General features: G+C 37.4%; 1 protein-coding gene across 1 annotated transcript; it reads right to left on the bottom strand.

The window, feature by feature from the left end:
• Window positions 1-1,132: 1,132 nt before the first annotated feature.
• arid6 (AT-rich interaction domain 6) lies at window positions 1,133-16,634 on the bottom strand. The gene is given in 8 exon segments (XM_044174587.1): window positions 1,133-5,559; window positions 5,561-5,748; window positions 7,418-7,574; window positions 7,660-7,757; window positions 8,149-8,201; window positions 8,756-8,903; window positions 12,469-12,562; window positions 16,594-16,634. Coding segments are annotated over 8 exon segments (1,947 nt in total). The 5' UTR covers window positions 16,620-16,634; the 3' UTR covers window positions 1,133-4,376.
• Between the last annotated feature and the right edge of the window lie 3,507 nt (window positions 16,635-20,141).

Raw genomic sequence — 20,141 nt, 5'->3', positions numbered from 1 at the left:
TGGTGCCTGACCATTAAGAGCTTTGTAGGTGAGGAGAAAGAAGGATTTTAAATTCTATTATATAACACTATTCTGCCACTAATGTTTTGCTCATTTGAGTCTCAAGGGTATGATAAAACCACTACAAAAAATCTACCTGCTTTCACTCTTGAATTGATTGACAGGTCATTTAATACAGGACAAACACTAGACAATACAAGTATTTAATGTTTTCTGATGCTGTTAAAGGTTTGTTCCCATCAATAATGTAGTAAAACTGGCCTATATTTTCATTTGTGATCAATTGAAATATTACATTCTGTGACAGCCAGGCTTTTATATTTTCACACTGAAACCACAGAAGCAGTTTGGCCTGCTTGTACCTCTCTGCTGAGTCATGAGGCAAATAGTCCTAGAGGACAACCTTATTTAAGTTGACAGCACCCCTCGGAGTGTTCACCAGTGGGTGCTGCTGACATGATGGATGCTGACCATCTTATGGCCTCACCTCCTGGAAGCCATTCCGACTTGATACAGTATATGTAACCTCCTGGGGTTTACCTGACACACTCATAGCTACTTCCCTGCGATTTAAAGCGAGATGAAGCAATTAAAAGTCATCATTTACTTTTAACTCAGTACTATATATAAAGTGCTACAGACATTTTCAGGTAATATTACTCAGTTGCAGTAATATTATTTTGAACTTGTATTGAGCCAATAATTCAGGTCTTGCTGTGTTTAATGATGTTAAAGAATGTTCTCATACTGGAACCTCAGTCTTTCAAGAGCATGAATTCCAACTGAATGTTAATGTCTGACTATTTCAGCTTTGCAAGGCAATATTTGCCATAAATAAAGGCCTGATGCCTGTACTGAGCCCAGTAAATTCCACTCAGTGACAAGTGTTTCTTGTTTTTGATAACCAAATAGCACTGGAAATTTGAAAAATTGAATACACACACAAACAATGAGGTCTCTGAGTTAAGCAATAACCTGCTGAGAAACAACAGTAAAACACTTGGTTAAACATGTTCATACTAGATTTCTCACAATCACCACTATCATTTTTTTCCCTAGCTTTTTGAAACCTCAGTAATGCATTAAATGCGATAAAGAACAGGTAAACAAGTGAACAAAACAAACCCAGGAAGAAAGTTGAATTAGCTCGTAAGCTGATGGTTTATTCAACATTGCTCAGTCTGTTAATGGTTTAAAGTCCTATTCAAATGAAAGACATTTTCAGGACAATGAACCATAATAGTTATGACAGGACCTTTGTCATGTTAATGAGAAATTTGCAGTTGGGAGTGTCAGTTCTTTTTCCATGTTGTCACACCTGATAGTTTCATATAGTACGCACTGAATCTGACAATAATAATTACAGCGACAACAATAACATGATTGTAGGCTGCACATGTAGCCTTTAAGCATGCATGTATGACAAACAAATTAAAACAAAGCTCACTAAAGCGCAGTTGATGTACAGTATCTTCTTTTGACTCAACTGATCTTCTGGTGTTTTCTTATACTGTATATGTAATAAAATCACACGGATGTTCTAGAAATAATTACCACACCTCCTCCTGAATATAGCTTGATGCCACTACCTCCGTACAAGGTGTAGTTTTCTTTTCTGAGAAGTCATAAAAATGCAGAAATGGTTATGCTATGCCTTTTCCAACCATATTAAGTCTCAAAAGGGAAAGACTGATAAGCTTGATAAAAAGTAACCAATTGTTTGAATGGATTCATGTAAACGTACCTAGTACTGTGGAAAGAAGACAACAGGATGACCCAATCAACAAATGAGTCATGAAACTTCTATTTTATTTATTTTAATTTACATTATAATTAGGTTAAAATTAAAAAGTAATATTCCTGTACAGAAGAAGAAACAGTGCACATTCTCCTTAAAATAAGCTCTGCTCCTGATGTGAATGTATTATTATTCATTAAATTATAATTTTTGTTAATTTGACCCTTTTTGGGAGGATTATTTTATTTTTGACTTTTTAACAAAAAACAAACACACACAATAGACATAAAGCACCCAGTACCATTACACAAAATAAGAAAGATTTATATTCAGAAGTCCCAAGAACAGTACAAAACTGCCAGTCGACAACAATATTGGCAAAACAGGAGACTACCCCTTCTGCTAGGAGGGTCATGGTTCGAAAAAAAAACATGCCTGGGGGACTGCCAGAATATCAGTCAGTATACAGGATGAGGCAGGGTTTGCATAGAATAAAGACACAACATAGCAGCAGATCTCATGAGTTATACAGATAGGTCTCATCAAGCAGTGCCAAAAACGGCTTCCACGCCTTCCAGTTTGGTGCCTTCCATTTGCTAAAACGAGTCTGTTCCATCTTAGCAATAGAAAGCACTTTGTTAAGCCTCCTCCTGAAACATGGGGACGATGGAGACTTCCAGTTTAGTAATGTAAACTTTTTAGCTGCAACCATGCCTGCCTTGAGAGGCTGCCTTTGATGGGAGTGAAGGGCCCTTGTCTTGTCAGAGCAACCAAATATTGTCAAATTACAATCTGGCTGAATGTTTATTTCATATTGTTTGGAAAACCAGATAATAAATATGTCTCACCAGAAATTGCCTAGTACTGGACAGTGCCAGAATAAGTGTGATAGTGATCCTTCGGCAGTACCACATCTATCACAGATGGGAGAAACAGATTCAAATACCTAACTAAGTTTAGTTTTGGAGTAATACAGTCTGTGTAAGACTTTAAATTGAATTAATCTATATCTAGAAATGATAAGACAGCTCTGTATACTGGACAGGCCTTCATTCAACAGTTCATCTGACAATGGAAGACCCAATTCTTTGGCCCAGGCCTCCCTGAGATGACCTGCACTTACTGGTATCATAAAAGTGGTGACAAAGCGCGAGATCAGATGTTTAGAGTTTGGCTGTGAGAGAAGCAAATCATAAAAAATATGACTCTTTGGTTTGATTGTGAATTCTGGGATACACTCCCATACAAAATGCCTGACTGGAAGGTGGCGGTAAAATGTGGTTGAGGAAGGTGATATTTAGTTTGGAGCTGAAGAAAAGAGGCAAATCTATTATCTACATAACAATTTCCAGTACAGCACAGGCCCACTCTCCCACCACTCCAGAAACACTCTATCAGTTCTGGTTTGAACAAGTGATTGTGTGCTATATGGATGTGTGCTGAGACATTTGGCAGTCCAAAAATTTTTTTTATTTGATTCAAAATCTTCAGGGAGTTTCTGGGAATTAAGTTATGACCAAGTAAATTGTAGGAAGGCTGTGAACTGGAAAAGAGCAGCACTGGAAGAGAGGTTTCCGAAACTGACATGGATTTGATTTTTAACCAGAGTGGGGAGACATCAGACCAGTCATTGCCAGGGGAACCCCATTGCCAGAAAGTGAGAGCCCTCACATTTGCAGCCCAGAAATAATGCCTAAATACAGGAAGGTCGAGGCTACCCCTGTTTACATTCTTCTGTAAGTGGGCTCTAGAAATGCAAGGGGGTTTATTTGCCCAGACAAACCATAGGATAGCTGAATCCAGTTGTTTAATGAAAGACAATGGTAAATAGATTGGAAGGTTTTGGAGAAGTACAAGAACCTTTTAGAGCATTGACACGGCCAATCAGTGAGAGAGGAAGCAACTTCTAGTTGCTGATGTTAGCTTTTAGTTTGTCCACCATATCCAAGAAATTCAATTTCAGAAAAAATGTGGGGTTTCTTAAGTCCAAGGTAGGTAAAGTGGGTGGTAACTAATTTAAATGGCAGAAATTTCAAGAATGCAGGGGTCAGATTATTAATCAGAGACATGAATTCACTTTTATCCTAGTTAATTATATATCCTGACAGTTTACTAAATAATGTAATGTAGTTCAGGAGGTTGGGAACTGAAATACTGGGTCAGATAAACAAATCAATAAATTGTCAGCATATAAATTCGTATAGGCTTCCAACATTACCAAATTTTTACACCATGGATACCTGGATGACTCCAGATTCCTATTGCAAGAGGTTCTAAAGCAATATCAAAAAGAAGGGGAGAAAGGGGATCGCCGTGCCTTACGCCACGTTGCAGATCAAAAGGTTGGGATTTGTCTGTATTAGTGAGAATAGAAGATTCTGGGCGTCGAGAGATAAGATGGCAGCTTGTGTGTCCTTTTCATAAAGTGAATATAGTGTATTTAAAAGCAGAACATTACTAAATGAGAATCTACCAGGGATAAATCCAGTCTGATCGTTAATTTGACTTTTTACAAAAATATTTTTCAGTATATGCCAAGCAGAGAACATCAGTAAGATACAGTGTGTGAAAGAGCAATGTAATGTGAGTCAGCTTTAATGTGGTGTTGGAGTGTCAGTGTAATTATCTGAGCTTATCATTATAATGAGCTCGAGATGATTTTCTTCAACTTCATCACCTCTTCATTGGTGAGGTGCAACAGAGAAGCGGAGCTGGAATTCACCATTAGCACAGCTGAAGGACCCATCTCTGACTTCTCCTTCCCACCCAGGACGGTGTCTTCATTATTGGATTTAGAGGCTGCAAAGTCTTGCTGAACTCTGAGGGGACTAGAGTCAATTTTCACTTGGATGCGGGGAGCCTGTGTGTCTTTGTCATAGCCATCCCAGCAATTTGGGGGTTTGGAGCTGGATGACTTATTAATATCCTCCTGATCCATCATATAGACATCCTGGCTGGCTGCATTTTTCAGAATGCCACCTGAAGGCAGAAGCTTGTAGCTGGTGAAAGGATTTTGGCTTGTATTGTGGTGATTGGCAGATGTCAGGGTGGTTGGTGTGGGGCTTGGCAAATTCCTCTGCCTCAGCCTTAGATCCTCAGCGGCTGAGCTGTGGTGTTGGGGATTCATGTGAAATGTCAGGTTGGTGGGGAGGATGTCTGTGTCAGAACAATTCCTTTGTCCAGAGTGTTCTTCCAGAGCAGAAAGAGTAGGTAGCTGCTTAGCTCCATGCATCGTGGCTGAGGACCCACACAGCCTGAGCCAGTTATGAAACATAGACAGCGGTATCTCAATTTCCATTTTGCCTCCATTCTCTCGAGGGAGGCTGGGTAGTATATGACTGAGATTGAGCCCCTTTACTTCTGGACTCCCCTCTCTCTCTTCTTTTGGCCAGATTGTAAAGCCTGTTTTTGGAGAGCTGGGTTTTTGTGCCATTGTGGTAGCGCCTTCGTCTGTTCTCAGTGTCGGAGCAGAGTCATATGTGGGGCTGCTTGAGGCTGTTATAGCATTGACATCGACAACATATGCCTCCCTAGCCTTCCCAGCATATGAATATGGTGTGTCTCCTAACTCTGCCTCACCATCTTGTTTCTCACATTCTTCATTTCTCACTACTTGATGAGGAGTGTACAGAGGGGAGGCTTTATTCAAAAACTTTGGGTTCTTGCTGGATGAAGGTGGGGCAAACGATGAGGCAGGGTTGCTGTTGGTTTCCCGTTTTGATGCTTTAACGCTAAGGTTCAGTGGCTCAGTCAATCCAGACGAGGTCTTGTACTGTTCTGCCAGGTAGCGCAACTGCTCCAGTGGCTCCTTAACCCTGTCTCTTGAGTTTAGACAATATGGATAGAAAGAAAACTGGGGCTGGGGGCAGGGGGCTATGTGGTGTCAACACTGAGGAGGAGATAGGGACATGGGGGGGCAGAACTGCATGGCTTGGGTGATAGTGGTGAGGGTAGTGGAGCGGCAGAGGGAAAACATGCCCATGTGGGTCTGACTGGAGGGTATGAGGGTTCTGTTGGATAAGATAAGTGGTCCATCAGAGGTTGAAGGAATAGTTTGACATTTAAGGGAATATTATTATCTGCTTTCTTGTCAAGAGTTAGATGAGAAGATTGATACCATTCTCATGTCTGTACGCTGAATGTGAAGCTAAAACCAGCACCTACTTAGCCTAGCTTAGCATAAGCAATGGGAAAACAGCTAGCATGGCTCTGTCCAAAGAAAACAAAATCTATCTTCCAGCACCTCTAAAGCTTATTGATGAAAACATTATATCTTGTGTGAGTAATTTGTACAAAAACCGTACTGTAAGCTGTGGTTTACAGGGGGTTAAGTGCTGGACTATTTCTTGGCTGGGAGCCGTTGCCAGGCAACCAGTGGAGACTCAAGGAAGTTAAATTGTCATTTTTAAAATTGTCAATTTTTGTACTTCACCGGTGCTGGTGGACAAATTTTGTAAAGTTTTTGATACATCAGAACCAGATTATTCACAAGAATAAGGTGCTTAGAAACATATATCTTAATATTATAACATTATCAATCAAAAGGTCATGGTGAGAATTTTAAACATGTCAATATGTTTTGCGTTACCTCCTAATATTTTGCGTTCTCTTGCAATAAATTTTGTGTTACCTCACAATACTTTTCTTCTTCCATTCCTTCTGAGCCATGTCTATTTCTGCTCAGCTGCTACTAGCACAACACAACAGTATATCAGCTCATTGCATTTTACTTTGAACTGGGGTACGATGATATGGTACTACTGCTCAATAGGCATGCATGGTTATGTAATTAGTGAAAGTAAACTTAAACAAATTCTTACATGAAAAGGTCTCTCCAGAAGTAAGTAGTACGATAATCTGCAGGATGCTGTCGGTTTCATTCGTGAACAGTTACTGTACTCTGTACTGTATTGTATCCCAGAGGGGTTGCACTGAGGAAAAGGGGATGTCTCCAGAGGCATTAAAGATGTGCAGTTGAAACTACCTCAGCTAAAGCTGCTGTATTTGTATGAGTTAAAAAAAACCAACAAACAAGAAGGTGACTGAAATGCTGCAAACACAGTCTGTGGTTCTGTCACAAAAAGAGCAGACAGCATTGAACCACTTGCAGAGAGTCCTCTGTTCTTTGCACAAAACAAATTAAAGTAACCTTCAATGCTGAAACAGGTTTTGGTAGAAGGCCTGTTGCTTTAAGTGTGGAGCAATAATTGTTGTTCCTTATACATACAGCTCCTACCCAGAAGTTTGATAATGTTCTATTTGATAACTCTTTTGCAATGAACATCATATAAGGTGAGGTGTCCATAAACAATGCAAAATGCATTAACTTGAGAATCTCAACACTACCTTCCATTACAAATAGACATATGGTTCTGAAGGAATGGAAGAAGAAAATTTATTTGCGAGGGAACGCAAAACATATTGCCAGGGAATGCAAAAGTAGTCCTCAAAAATTTCTCGCCATGACCTTTAGGGGACTCCGTAATATCATAACATTTAATGTGCACTTTATAACCCAAACAGATCTTCAGTATGCAATAATTTACAATTTATTGTAATATTTATTTAATCACAATCAGTTTGTGTTTTTGCCTGTCTGTGCAGACGTAAGTAGTGCAAAACAGTTGAGCAACTTTGCTACGTCTTTCTTATCTTGTTTGAGTGTAAAATAATACCAACCTGGTGTAGAGGTATTGATAACAGGCTGCGTTTAGCTGGTCTCTGGCCATCATCATCATCTTTGCTGTAGTTGGCATAGTGGAACTGCTTTGGCTGATGATGAGGCGAGATATTCATCAATACGCCTTTTACATGGCATTCGTATGGCAGAAGTAGCCTACACAAATCGATCAGATAAAACCGTTACAAAAACGTACCACCCACTCTCAGCCTGACAAATTCACATGCATTGTTTAACTTACTTTTCATAGTGTCTGCGGGTGCAGGTTGCTGCACTTGTGCTTCGAGGGTTTCCTCCAAGCATGTTGTACACTTGCTTCCACAGCTGCTGAGCAGTCACCTGGAGGATGCAGGATATTTTATTTATTTTATTTTGTGTTTGTTTGTATAGGGACAAGTATTTAGTATGAATCAATGCCACATACCACAGCATTTATAGCCCAAGTTAATTTGCAATGTGAGTCCCTAGATTGGCCTTTGTATGATCAAGATTGGCCATTATCAATATAATATATATAATAGTGTTTGAAGTCAGTCTACAGCCTCTCATAAGTAGTATTGGAGTTAGTATTAGTTTTGACAACAACAATACAGCAACAATGACTAAATAAATAATACAATACAATTTATTGTTATCAAAAATGTAATATAATTATACTGTTAATAATGTTAACAATACAACTTATAATAATAATAATAATAATAATGGTAAATTGGAAATATTTGGTTACCTGGTGGTAGCCACCCAAGTCTTTGACCGTCTGGAACATCACAAAGAGATCAACTGAAAAACAGGGAAAATATACATAATCAAATACACTTCATTATTAGAATGTAGGGCTATTAGAATTTTCATTATCGATTAATCTACAGATTATATTCTCAATTAACTGACTGATTGTTTGTTCCATAAAATGTCAGAAAACAGTGATTTCCCAAGGTCCCAAGGCCTGGGAGTCATCAAATAGTTTGTTTTGTCTGACGAACAGTCCAAAACCCAAAGATATTCAATTTACAATGACATAAAACAAAGACAAACATTTAAATCTCACATTTGAGAAACATTTTTGCTTAAATGAAATGGTTGATAGATTATTAGACAGTTGCAGATTATTTTCCATCAATTAACTAATCAATTTTTCGACTAATCGTTTAAAATCTGAATTACTATAATTACAATTAGAATTACTAATTTATGTCCATATACATTAGTAGGCAGATAAATAATATATATATTTATAATACCATATAATTGTTCGATATAAAATGTTGAAATAATACAGGTCTTTCTTAGTGCATAAAACAAGTAAAACACATTCAAATACAATATATAAGTACTTTGTTTGAAGCCCAGATTTGGGATTCTCTCAATGGGTGTATCTCTTTTTTTCATGAAAAGGTGGAGATCTTCAAGGAATTGTTTCTCTGTGATCTCATCGTTGGTTTTCTCTTCTTGGATCTCTCTGTTTGCCATATTCATGTGTGCCTAAGAACATTAACAGAAAAGATGACGTTTCAACTGATCATCAAGACCAATGTTTAATATTTAGATATTTTAAAATGATCACATCACACTCTAAAATCTGAAATATGATGTAAAGCGCTACTTGACGAAACACTCCTCTAAACCTGAGATACTCTGGTGACAATGTCTCACTGTTCATCTTGACTGATGATTGTCAAACACATCCAGGTTTTTTGACCATATATGAAAATTTAATCATAAGTTTGTACTGGCCTCAGCGTCGATCCTGTCCCAGTTTTAGTTCAGAATTTTTGTTACTTTCTCATGTTACTTTAATTTAGTTTTATTATTTATTATTTATTATTATGTTACAATCATCATATTAATGCTTTTTAAACACATGAATATAATGATGTAAATATGATAATACAGTAAATCGAGGCACAATATTTTCAATTCTAGAACATGAAAAGTATCAATTAAATAAAATCATAGAGCAACTCTATTCTGGATTTTATCTGAAATATTGTTCCTCACCTGTGTTTCCATTAAGAGAATAAATATGGATCATATTATCTCATTGCCTTGATGATCAGAGAACAAGCAATTGCTGTGTACAGGTTGGTATTCCCTCGAGTGTAGTATAAGAGACTAGAAATCACTGCAGCTAGTTATTAATGTCGTGTCACGTCAGTCACACACCGGTCCCTAGTATCTGTGTGACAATGTGAGCAACTGACAGAAGGGGTGTTTACACCAACGTCTTCCTGCTGAGATTTCTATCGTCAGACCGGTTGAACCTGTTCTTGAGCATGTGCCAAAAAACGGTTCACTGGAATACTCCGCACAAATTGGCAGAATAATGAGTAAACCAGTGGAAATTTGTGTTCATCATATCCAAGTAACAGGAGTATTGTTCAAACAAGTCAGATTCGAATATTTATGGGTTTACGATCATTCAAGGACAAATGAGAGCCCATAAAATGCATCAGTGTGGAGATGATGAGTATATGAATAACAGAATTTTCCACAGAAAACACTGCAGAAGAGTAAAGTCCTTACTGTTTAAATTGCATGCATTATAATATTGCAGTATAATGTTAATATATTAATTTTTGGCATGTATGTTAACACTGGCACATGAACATATTGAGTATGGTAAATATCAGTGTGGAAACAGGAAATGTAAGATTTTACCAAGTGGTTGGGACACTTCGCATAAAGGTGATGTTGTGTTTTTAGGTTCATTGTTTTAGAGTTGGAATGCTGTGCAGTTTTTCAACTGTCATAAGTGGCCCAGTTTTTTATTTCCAGTTTATTATTATTATTTCCAGTTAGAACAGGGTTTTTGGACATCCATATATATATAAATGCACATTTTCTCCAACATGTGCTTGGATAACATTCATTAAACAGCTTTTACAAGTATTTTATCACAGAGCTATGACAGAATAATAATTTGAAAAGGATTTTGATGGCTGTCTAATTGAGTGGTTGAGACACATTGCATCTTATTGAGCTCATTGTTTCTGTTTAAATCCATATTTCGAAAAAATATGCACTCCTTACGAAGCTGAACAACAGAACCTATTTCTGAAAGTTTTTTATTCATGATTCAATACTGTATGTTGTATTCACTGTTGTCATATTTGGCCAAATAGCCCAATCAGAACCTCAAACCTGGCCGGTTCAAGTAGTAGTCTAATCTTTTATTTCATTTTAGGAATGGAGTTTTTTCTCAATCCAAATAAAACACACCTTGAGTCCTCTGTTTAATTAGTATAATTAGGCAAACCCAAAATTGCTGTCACAATAATGAAAAATGACATTCATTAAACCGAAAAAGTCATAACTTATTTTAACAGACATAAGCTTATACAAGTCTTTTATCACAGAGCTATGACTGAATAATTTGAATAGGAAAAAAGTTGTATCCTAGTTGCAATTAACTGAAATGTCTTTTATTACATTAGTCAAGCACATCCTTTATTAGTCCTTGTGGGTCGAGTCCAGCCTACTGAACTCAGTGGCCTGTTAATCTCAATCATACCTCTAGGAGGAGAGGTGGGGATCTTTTCACTGGAAAAACCACCCAAATGGTACAAAAAGTAGCCAAATTATCAAAACTGCCCAATCTGGCAACAATGTTTGTAGTAAATATTCTGGTTAAAGTAAAATGAAAAATACAATAGCATGTATTCATTGGACTATGACATCTGTCTGCGATATAGCCTGCTAGTTTTTGGGTGTGGCACTGATATTATCAAAACATAGAACATGATATAATGTGTTCAATGTATTAAACTTGAATGTAGAAACCTGACATTATTATTGCAAGACAGATGAATGGATGAAAATTATGCTAATCTGCCTCAGCTCCAGATGCCTGGAATTCTATGTTGTGAAATCCTTCTGCTGTAATGTGGCATGCTCTCAGTTCTGTCTCATCTGATTTCAGCTAATCACACGATATAAATTCTGTAACAGCATAGCAATGCGTTTACTTCTCTATATTTGGACCAATATTTAGTAGAAGTTGGGGTGAATACTGATGCATGTAACTTAAAGGCCATTGGTTTTGGAATTTGTTTGGAAGAAACAGTTTCTTGTGTTACTGCTGTTAAGGTAAATAGTTCAGCCAGCTAAAGAGAGAAACAATGAATGCATTCCGACCTAGAAAAAATAGTATATAGGTAGAGAAAATAAGTAATGCAAATCTGTTGACAACAATTAAAAAATATTTCTGGACACACTGTATATATACACAGGGAGGGGCAGCTTTAAATAGGGCCCCACCCTATATATAATAAGGTTGCATTAAGTTTGTTTATAGTAACCCCATGGGCTAGGGTGCTACCGCAGCCCCACCAAGAAATTCCCAAACATGTCAAACATTTGACATACAAACTCCTGTCTGATCTCCTTTATTCAGCTGCTGTTTCCAGTAGCGCCCCCAACTGCCATAACAATCTTTTATGAATTTATTTATGAAAAATATTGAACTTCCAGTGTGAATGTATGTGAAGCTGCTGTGAATATTTAAGTAGGACATTTTTATGAACATACTAGCCATATGAACTTGCTGTGTGTTTATTTTGGGTTTGGTCTGGTATGACCAGTAGCTGATGGATAATGTTAGCAAACTTTGATAATGTTGTGTAACTGACATTACAGTCAGTTCCCTGATTTTATAACTCTTCTCTACTTGTGCTACTGTTACACTATGTTTTAGCTCATTCAGTTCACCTATGACGTCGTTGAAACAACTGACTCAAGAAAATCTTGGGAAATTTAGGAAAATTCAATGTGCCACTATCCTGTAATTGCCACTTGTGCCCACTGCCTGCTGTTCAGTAAAAGTTACACAGTCTCACTTTAAGTAAATTAAGATAAAAGTAAAAGCTTTAAATTTAATAAAATTGTAATATCTGTCACAGGGGTCGTTCATAGTGCCAAATCAAAAATAATGACCATCCGCTGCTGCTCGGCAGAGCTTTTTAGCCTTGTTTTGGCAGCTCTCATCAACCCCCTGTTGACATATATTTACAACAAAAAAAGTCTGATAAAGCCACAGTATGCTACTTACCCAGCACCAAATGACAGTCGGACAAAGTTGAGTGGTCGGTGAAGAGTGTTGAGCCCAGATATTTTTTTCTCTGGAATTGGTTGACAAAACAGAGCTAAAAGGAGAGACTTGCAATTGTCAGGTGTCTAAAAAAATGAATGAATGAAAATAAACTCCAAATGACTGTTTAATGACTTGATAATTGTTAGAATTTGCATGTTTTGTGTATTTGATGATAGCTGTGTTTCTGTCTACTTGTTTTGATGTTTTTCCTCCTAGTGGCCAAAAATTGATGAATGCAGCTTTAAGTAAACTTAAGGATGCAGGACTTGGAATTTGCATAAAATACAAATAAATTAGCATACACATTTTTCCACCTCACCCTTTTATCACCATAACTGTGTCACCATTGTACAGAAAGTCAGTAAAATTTCCATCAAATCTTAATACATTCCAAAAAATATATATTTCCATAAACCTAAAAATATAACATCAGGACCATTCACAGCTTCTATTCATCACATATAAGCTGAACCCAGGTGAACAACAGCAGTGGGCCACAATCAGAAGAAAACAATAATATTAATATAATAATACAAAGTAAAAATCAAACTCATGCATTGTTTCCTCTCAAAAAAACACAGCACAGGCATCCAGCCACCATGGATGGAAGATTACTATATAGTGTCATGTTTCAGGATCGCAACACGCAACTGGGGACAAAGCACAAAGAAAAATATGCAGACCTTTCCTTAATAACAAGACTTATGAGAAAACCTCTTTGACAAGTTTAACGAAACACTTCCTCAATTCAAGGTAATTCCAGGAAGCCTGCTGAGTGACAACAGCTACATTAGTAGTGACTTATATTCCAACACATCCTCATACCTAAATGACACAATAGGTTGATTGCCAATGACTCACAAAACGACATACAGAATCTCACAGAAGTGAGTACACCCCTCACATTTTTGTAATTATTTTATATCTTTTCAGGCAACACTGAAGAAATGACACTTTGCTACAATGTAAAAGTAGTGAGTGTACAGCTTGTATAACAGTGTAAATTTGCCGTCTCCTCAAAATAACAACACACAGCCATTAATGTCTAAACTGCTGGCCACAAAAGTGAGCACACCCCTAAGTGAAAATGTCCAAATTGGGCCCAAAGTGTCAATATTTTGTGTGGCCACCATAATTGGCACTGCCTTTACCCTCTTGGACATGGCGCTCTCCAGAGCTTCACAGGTTGCCACTGGAGTCCTCTTCCACTCCTCCATGATGACATCACGGAGCTGGTGGATGTTAGAGACCTTGTGCTCCTCCACCTTCCGTTTGAGGATGCCCCACAGATGCTCAATAGGGTTTAGGTCTGGAGACATGCTTGGCCAGTCCATTACCTTTACCCTCGGCTTCTTTAGTAAGGCAGTGGTCATCTTGGAGGTGTGTTTGGGGTCGTTATCACGTTGGAATACTGCCCTGCGGCCCAGTCTCCGAAGGGAGGAGATCATGCTCTGCTTCAGTATGTTGGCACTCATGGTTCCCTCAATGAACTGTAGCTCCCCAGTGCCGGCAGCACTCATGCAGCCCCAGACCATGACACTCCCACCACCATGCTTGACTGTAGGCAAGACACACTTGTGTTTGCACTCCTCACCTGGTTGCCGCCACACACGCTTGACAACATCTGAACCAAATAAGTTTATCTTGGTCTCATCAGACCACAGGACATGGTTCCAGTAATCCATGTCCTTAGTCTGCTTGTCTTCAGCAAACTGTTTGCGGGCTTTCTTGTGCATCATCTTTAGAAGTGGCTTCCTTCTGGGACGACAGCCATGCAGACCAATTTGATGCAGTGTGCAGCGTATGGTCTGAGCACTGACAGGCTGACCCCCCACCCCTTTAACCTCTGCAGCAATGCTGGCAGCACTCATACGTCTATTTCCCAAACACAACCTCTGGATATGACGCTGAGCTGTCCTGTTGAACCGCTGTATGGTCTTGGCCACCGTGCTGCAGCTCAGTTTCAGGGTCTTGGCAATCTTCTTACAGCCTACGCCATCTTTATGTAGAGCAATAATTCTTTTTTTCAGATTCTCAGAGAGTTCTTTGCCATGAGGTGCCATGTTGAACTTCCAGTGACCAGTATGAGAGAGTGAGAGCGATAACACCAAATTTAACACACCTGCTCCCCATTCACACCTGAGACCTTGTAACAATAACAACCCACTACTTTACATTGTAGCAAAGTGTCATTTCTTCAGTGTTGTCACATGAAAAGATATAAAGAAAGTATTTACAAAAATGTGAGGGGTTTACTCACTTCTGTGAGATACTGTATATGAATGTTGGAAAGTACTAGCGACAGGCATACCGGACCTTAAAGGTATAATATGTAACTTTTCCATATTAAAATATGTAAAAACGACTAGACCTATGTTATACATTTTGTTGAGTTGTGTACTTACATTGTCCCAAATGTTTCCAACTATTTTCAAATCTAAAGAAATCTGTAATTTTAATCAAGGTACTGGTGGGTTTCATTTGGTCGCCTGTCAATGGCGTCATATCCCCATTGCGCATGTGTCAGCATTGTGGTTGTCTGACAGAAGATGTGATAAATTGGCTTTTTATCCAGTTTTAAGACACATTTTTACGATACACTTTTTAGATCTTGGTAGTTTTTAACTATATATTTCAACCAGATAAAGGATTTTAGTCATCAGACGCCTGGATCTTAAATTATCAGAGAAACAAGCTGAGCAAACGTTAGCGGCAGCTTGGCTTGCAGCAGACATCCTTTGTCTGCTAAACAGCGTCAGAAAAACACTTTTTTTACCGGTTTTGAGAGGAGGAGACCAAGCTGAATTTTGGTTTTAAACTGGACACAAAACCCGGCCTCTTGGGTGAAAGTCAACCCAACCTCCTCCCCACGCAGACTTTCTCGCTCTTTATATTGCTCCCGTCGTAATTACTACGACCACCAGAGGTCGCCGCCTAACAATAAACGTAAACATGGGTCGTTATAGGCTGCTTGCACAGATGACCAATAATGCTGTTTTTCTGGTGAGGACGGGGTGTGATAATTCCTCCATGGTATGATAGCCACATTGTTGTGTGGAATCTAATGAGATTTGTTCTGCTGTTTAATTTATATGTTTCTTGTGCAATCTTAAAGTGGTCTTTTAATAAGCTGAATTGTGACTTATGGTGGTGTTACTAAATTAGACAACTAAATTCTTTAAAATCCAAAAGTTGTTTCTACAAATACCTCACACATGTTCTTCACTAAGTCATTAATACCACTACAGTTTATAACTCCAGTGAGACAATGCATATTGGTATTCACAAGGTATGAGAGCCTGCAGGTTCACTGACTGAAGAAGAATTTTTTGTAGTAATAGTGCAGTTAATATCAGACGAAACATGAGAATCACAAAAGATTTTAAAAATATGTTTTCTTTCGTTTAGAGCAAATAAACAATGTAAAAACGGACATAACACTAAAATACAACACACTTACACACTTACACACTACATCAATTGTGGAGACATTTTGTCTTGTCACAGCAGGAACAGCGAAGGTGTAACTAATTACATTAGCAATGGCCTCCCTGGAACTGGCACACCAATGCCTTTACTAATGATATTAATGGCCAGTTGCAGTTTCTCCAAACATACTCATGTACTTCTGGTGGCGAAGAAGCAAAACTAGAAGAATGCCATCCACGCAGTAATGTAAAATTAGACATTTCTCTTTTATCTTTCAGTTAATCCTGTCATCATAGGCACTATATCATATTTCATCTATATGAAAAGGGGTCAAAATGTAAATATGGAGATTTGGAAACAATCTGAGCTGAATGATGATCACAAACCTGTATGATCATCATTGATGTACCCACCCAAGATGTTTGATTTTTAAGAAGAGCGAAAAATGTCTTACTGGAGATGCACAATGAATTCATCACATTTCTGGTAGAGTGCAAAGTCTTTGATACAAATATAATGATTGTGTCAGCATGAAATCAATTACAAAACACAAACTGGTGGATTACATGGAAGGTGGCAGTATGCATCTGTGACTTTAAATGGATTTGTGAAAACAATGGTTCCCATTGGTTTCAAAAATTATGGAGGTCTTACCATGCAGCAGAAAAAATAGACTCCATCTTCAGATTTTATCTTGGCATTAATATTAAAAAAGATAAAGAAATCACAGCGGTGTAACCCTGTAAGAGTGCATGATATAATAAGAGCTCAAACACTGATCAGTCTAAATCAGATGGATGAAGTTCAGAGATCTCTTTATTTAATTGTGTATGAATCACTAAAATAAATATTTGACTAGGCCTAGATAAATATTTCATCATGATTTAGCTTTACTGGTGGCTCATTGCAGCTGTATTCTTTTTTCATTGACAAGGTCTAAACTTTAAACTTTTATCTTTATTTTCACAGTGAGAAAATACATTAATGATTGAAGTCAGCTGTGATTAAAGATCATAATAAATACAGACACCTCATCCTAAATGTGCATTTCACTTGAGTGTGCTCTACTTATAGCTGCCTGACTCTGCAACCCAGACAGGGTTTTTTTTAAGAGGAATGTAGTTTTACAGCTGTTAACACAGACCAGGTAATAAGCAAGTTGCTTACTGAATGGGCCAATCTTAAATAATGGTATGACAGGTCATGTACTGTAAGTCATTGCTGTTGTTGCATGCACACCCAGCTTCATATCACAGAGCTAAATTGTGATCTCCTCTGAAAGTGTGTTAAGATTAATTAATTCACATTGGTACAGCAGACATTTAAAATACAGCTGCACCAATTCAATCAGCCTGGATTAACATGGGAGGATCCTGAGTATACAGTCTATATATGTAGGCAGTTAGTCATTTCATTTATTGTGTCATGCACATACAAGTACCCAGCCCACATGGACTTATGAGACAACAAAGATACCTTTGCAGTGGTGAAACAACATAACTTTTTATATAAAACATTACATTGCAAACAAATTAATTAAGTAATTAATTATGTAATGAGAAAATGGACTGTACTTGTATAGTGCCTTTCTAGTCTTCTGACCACTCAAAGCACTTTACCCCATTCACACACTGATGGCAGAACTGCCCATCAGTACAAAGAAACTAGTAAATTATTCACACACACTGAAGGTACAGCCCTCGAGAGCTATTTGGGGTTCAGCGTCTTGCCCAAGGACACGTCAACATGTGGGCTGGGGGAAGCCGGCATTGAACCTCCAACCTTCTGATTGGTGAACAACCCGTGCTATCACTAAGCCACAGCCACCCCTAAACAAGCTTCAATCTCACCTAAATCACATAACAAACAAACTATTTTCTTCCTAGAGACACCATTGAATCTGGCTGTTTCTGTAGCTAATGGTATTGGATGTAACTGTGCACACATATCTATCTTTGACTTTTAGTTAAAGGATAGGTTCACAATTTTTCAAATCTGACTTAAAACAATAGTTAGAGTAGGTGCCCGTAAGAACATTGAAACAGGTTTTTCTTGCTGTAATCATTTCTCCTGTTCCTGCTGGCCTTAAAAAAAAAACCCTTCCTCAATGCCTCGCTCTGTCAATACCCATTAAGGTCCTCAAAGTGAAACATTCCTTTTTCCCTATTGTTGAACATGTCAAACATGAAAAGCCGTGTTCAGTGCTGAGTGGTGGAAAGCAAATTTTGTTAATGACACAGTTATTTCCTGATGAAAAAGGGTATTTTAGGCATTTTAAAACTTTTGACATTTGTAATTACTTTAGTTGATAGAAAACGTATACAAATTATGCAACTAAAGGGCTATACAACTTTTTTTTATTTTAATACTTGCAGTCAAAATGATTTTGTATCAATTCAGTTTTCATAAAGGGGTCTGTTTTAATATATTTTTAAAACTATCTGCAGACATTATTTGAGATAAGATTTCAAATCAGTCACAGTTATAGTTGTAGTCAAGTTATATTTTTATTCCAAACTAAATTTATAGAAGCCTATTTGAATATTTTTCTCTCACTCGTTCTCTCTCTCCATTTGTGTTGATTTATGCCTTGTCCTGCAACCTGTGTCAAATTATTCCAATATTTAATGCACTATATTGAACCACTTTGCAGTCTGTATTGAAATAGGCATACACTGTCTTGTTTATCAGCTCAAACTAATGTAAAATATGTTGTATCTTTCATGCAATGGATTACTGATCACGTATTCAGATGCCATCATATTCATCTACAAAACTGAGATTCATATATGAATATTTTGTAATGTGATTGGGAAGTACAGTCTTTCTAAACAATAATATTCTTGAATTTGTCACATGAAGAGAAAGAGAAATTAGATAATTATGGATGTGGACAGCTTTATTAATGTTCGCATGCAGGCATCTTAATATCCTATTTAAAATTTAGAGGAGTGAAAATAGTTCCTTTCATCTTACCTCAACATAACTATCCTGCAAAGGCAGAGAGCAGTAACTACAGAAGCAGTGAAGTTGAGAAAGAAGGGTTAAATTCAGGCTGGCTGGAAACAGAAGTTGTAATGCTTTCATTCTATGCCTTTTTAGGCTTAATATTTTACCCCCCAAAAATCATTGCCATACAGAACCTACATAGTACCTTGAAAATGTAGATACTGCGCTCTGCCTTTGGATGATCATTGTGAAATGCAAGGGGAAAATGCAGTATCTACAAACAAAATGTGCTCTTTAAGCCTTCTTTTCCATTTAACTAGTTTATTTAAGAAAATAAACTTTATTTTGATCATTTATTTAACTATTTACAGTTCATAGTACTTAAATGCATCTCTGTTTTGCTGGGTGTCTGTCTATATATCTATTAATATTCACATTGAAATAAATATAAATTAATTTGCAATTTTATACATTTAAATATGGGTTAGATTTATAGATAGCTTAACCAAATCAAATCACACAAATTCCACTAGAATCAAAAGCTAAGATGGTGGTTACTGTTACCCTGCTAAACTACTAACCTTTAGCAGGAGCTTAGCTAGGGGTTTTTCCCTCCATCATGAGTGGATTTAGCTATTGCCTCTTTTAGTTATGTGGAATAACAAACGGAATTACAAAGATGTCAGTTCACCAAAATGGGTATTTTTCAGTTACACATAACATACGGGAAAATTTAATAGCTGAATATTGTTTTTGGTAAGGCTAACCTTGGCTATCTCACCAGCTAGCTTTAACTTGATGTAGCGCTATTGCTTTACCTGTCTACTTTGCTGTTTGTCTGTGGCAGAGTGCAGTTACTGTAGCCTGAACAGCAATACACATTTTTATAGAAATTATACATTTAGAAGCATTATCATTTTTTATAGTAAAACAAACAGACATCAGAAAGTCAGATCCCAGTCTTAACTCGGTTTTGACCAATATGTAGTTACTGTGATTTGGCATAGTGTATTGATTTTATACTAGAACATATCTTATCAGTATCATCAGCTGCATACCACAACAGGACATAATCACATTTTTTTAAATATATATTTTTACTGTTTCACTTATGAAATGATTCTCAGCTTAAGTGAACTGAACATGATCTCAGAGAAATTTCAACAAAATACTGTATTTCATTTGTTTTCAAAAAAAAGTCTCAACATAAGGTTTACTCGGCCACTGTTGTGGGAAAAGGCTTAGCTGTTACT

Source organism: Siniperca chuatsi, linkage group LG18 (assembly GCF_020085105.1).
Source record: "Siniperca chuatsi isolate FFG_IHB_CAS linkage group LG18, ASM2008510v1, whole genome shotgun sequence".
NCBI classification, from domain to species: Eukaryota; Metazoa; Chordata; class Actinopteri; order Centrarchiformes; family Sinipercidae; genus Siniperca; species Siniperca chuatsi.
The sequence above is the reverse complement of the archived record's forward strand: the minus strand, read 5'-3'. Positions and strand labels throughout refer to the sequence as shown.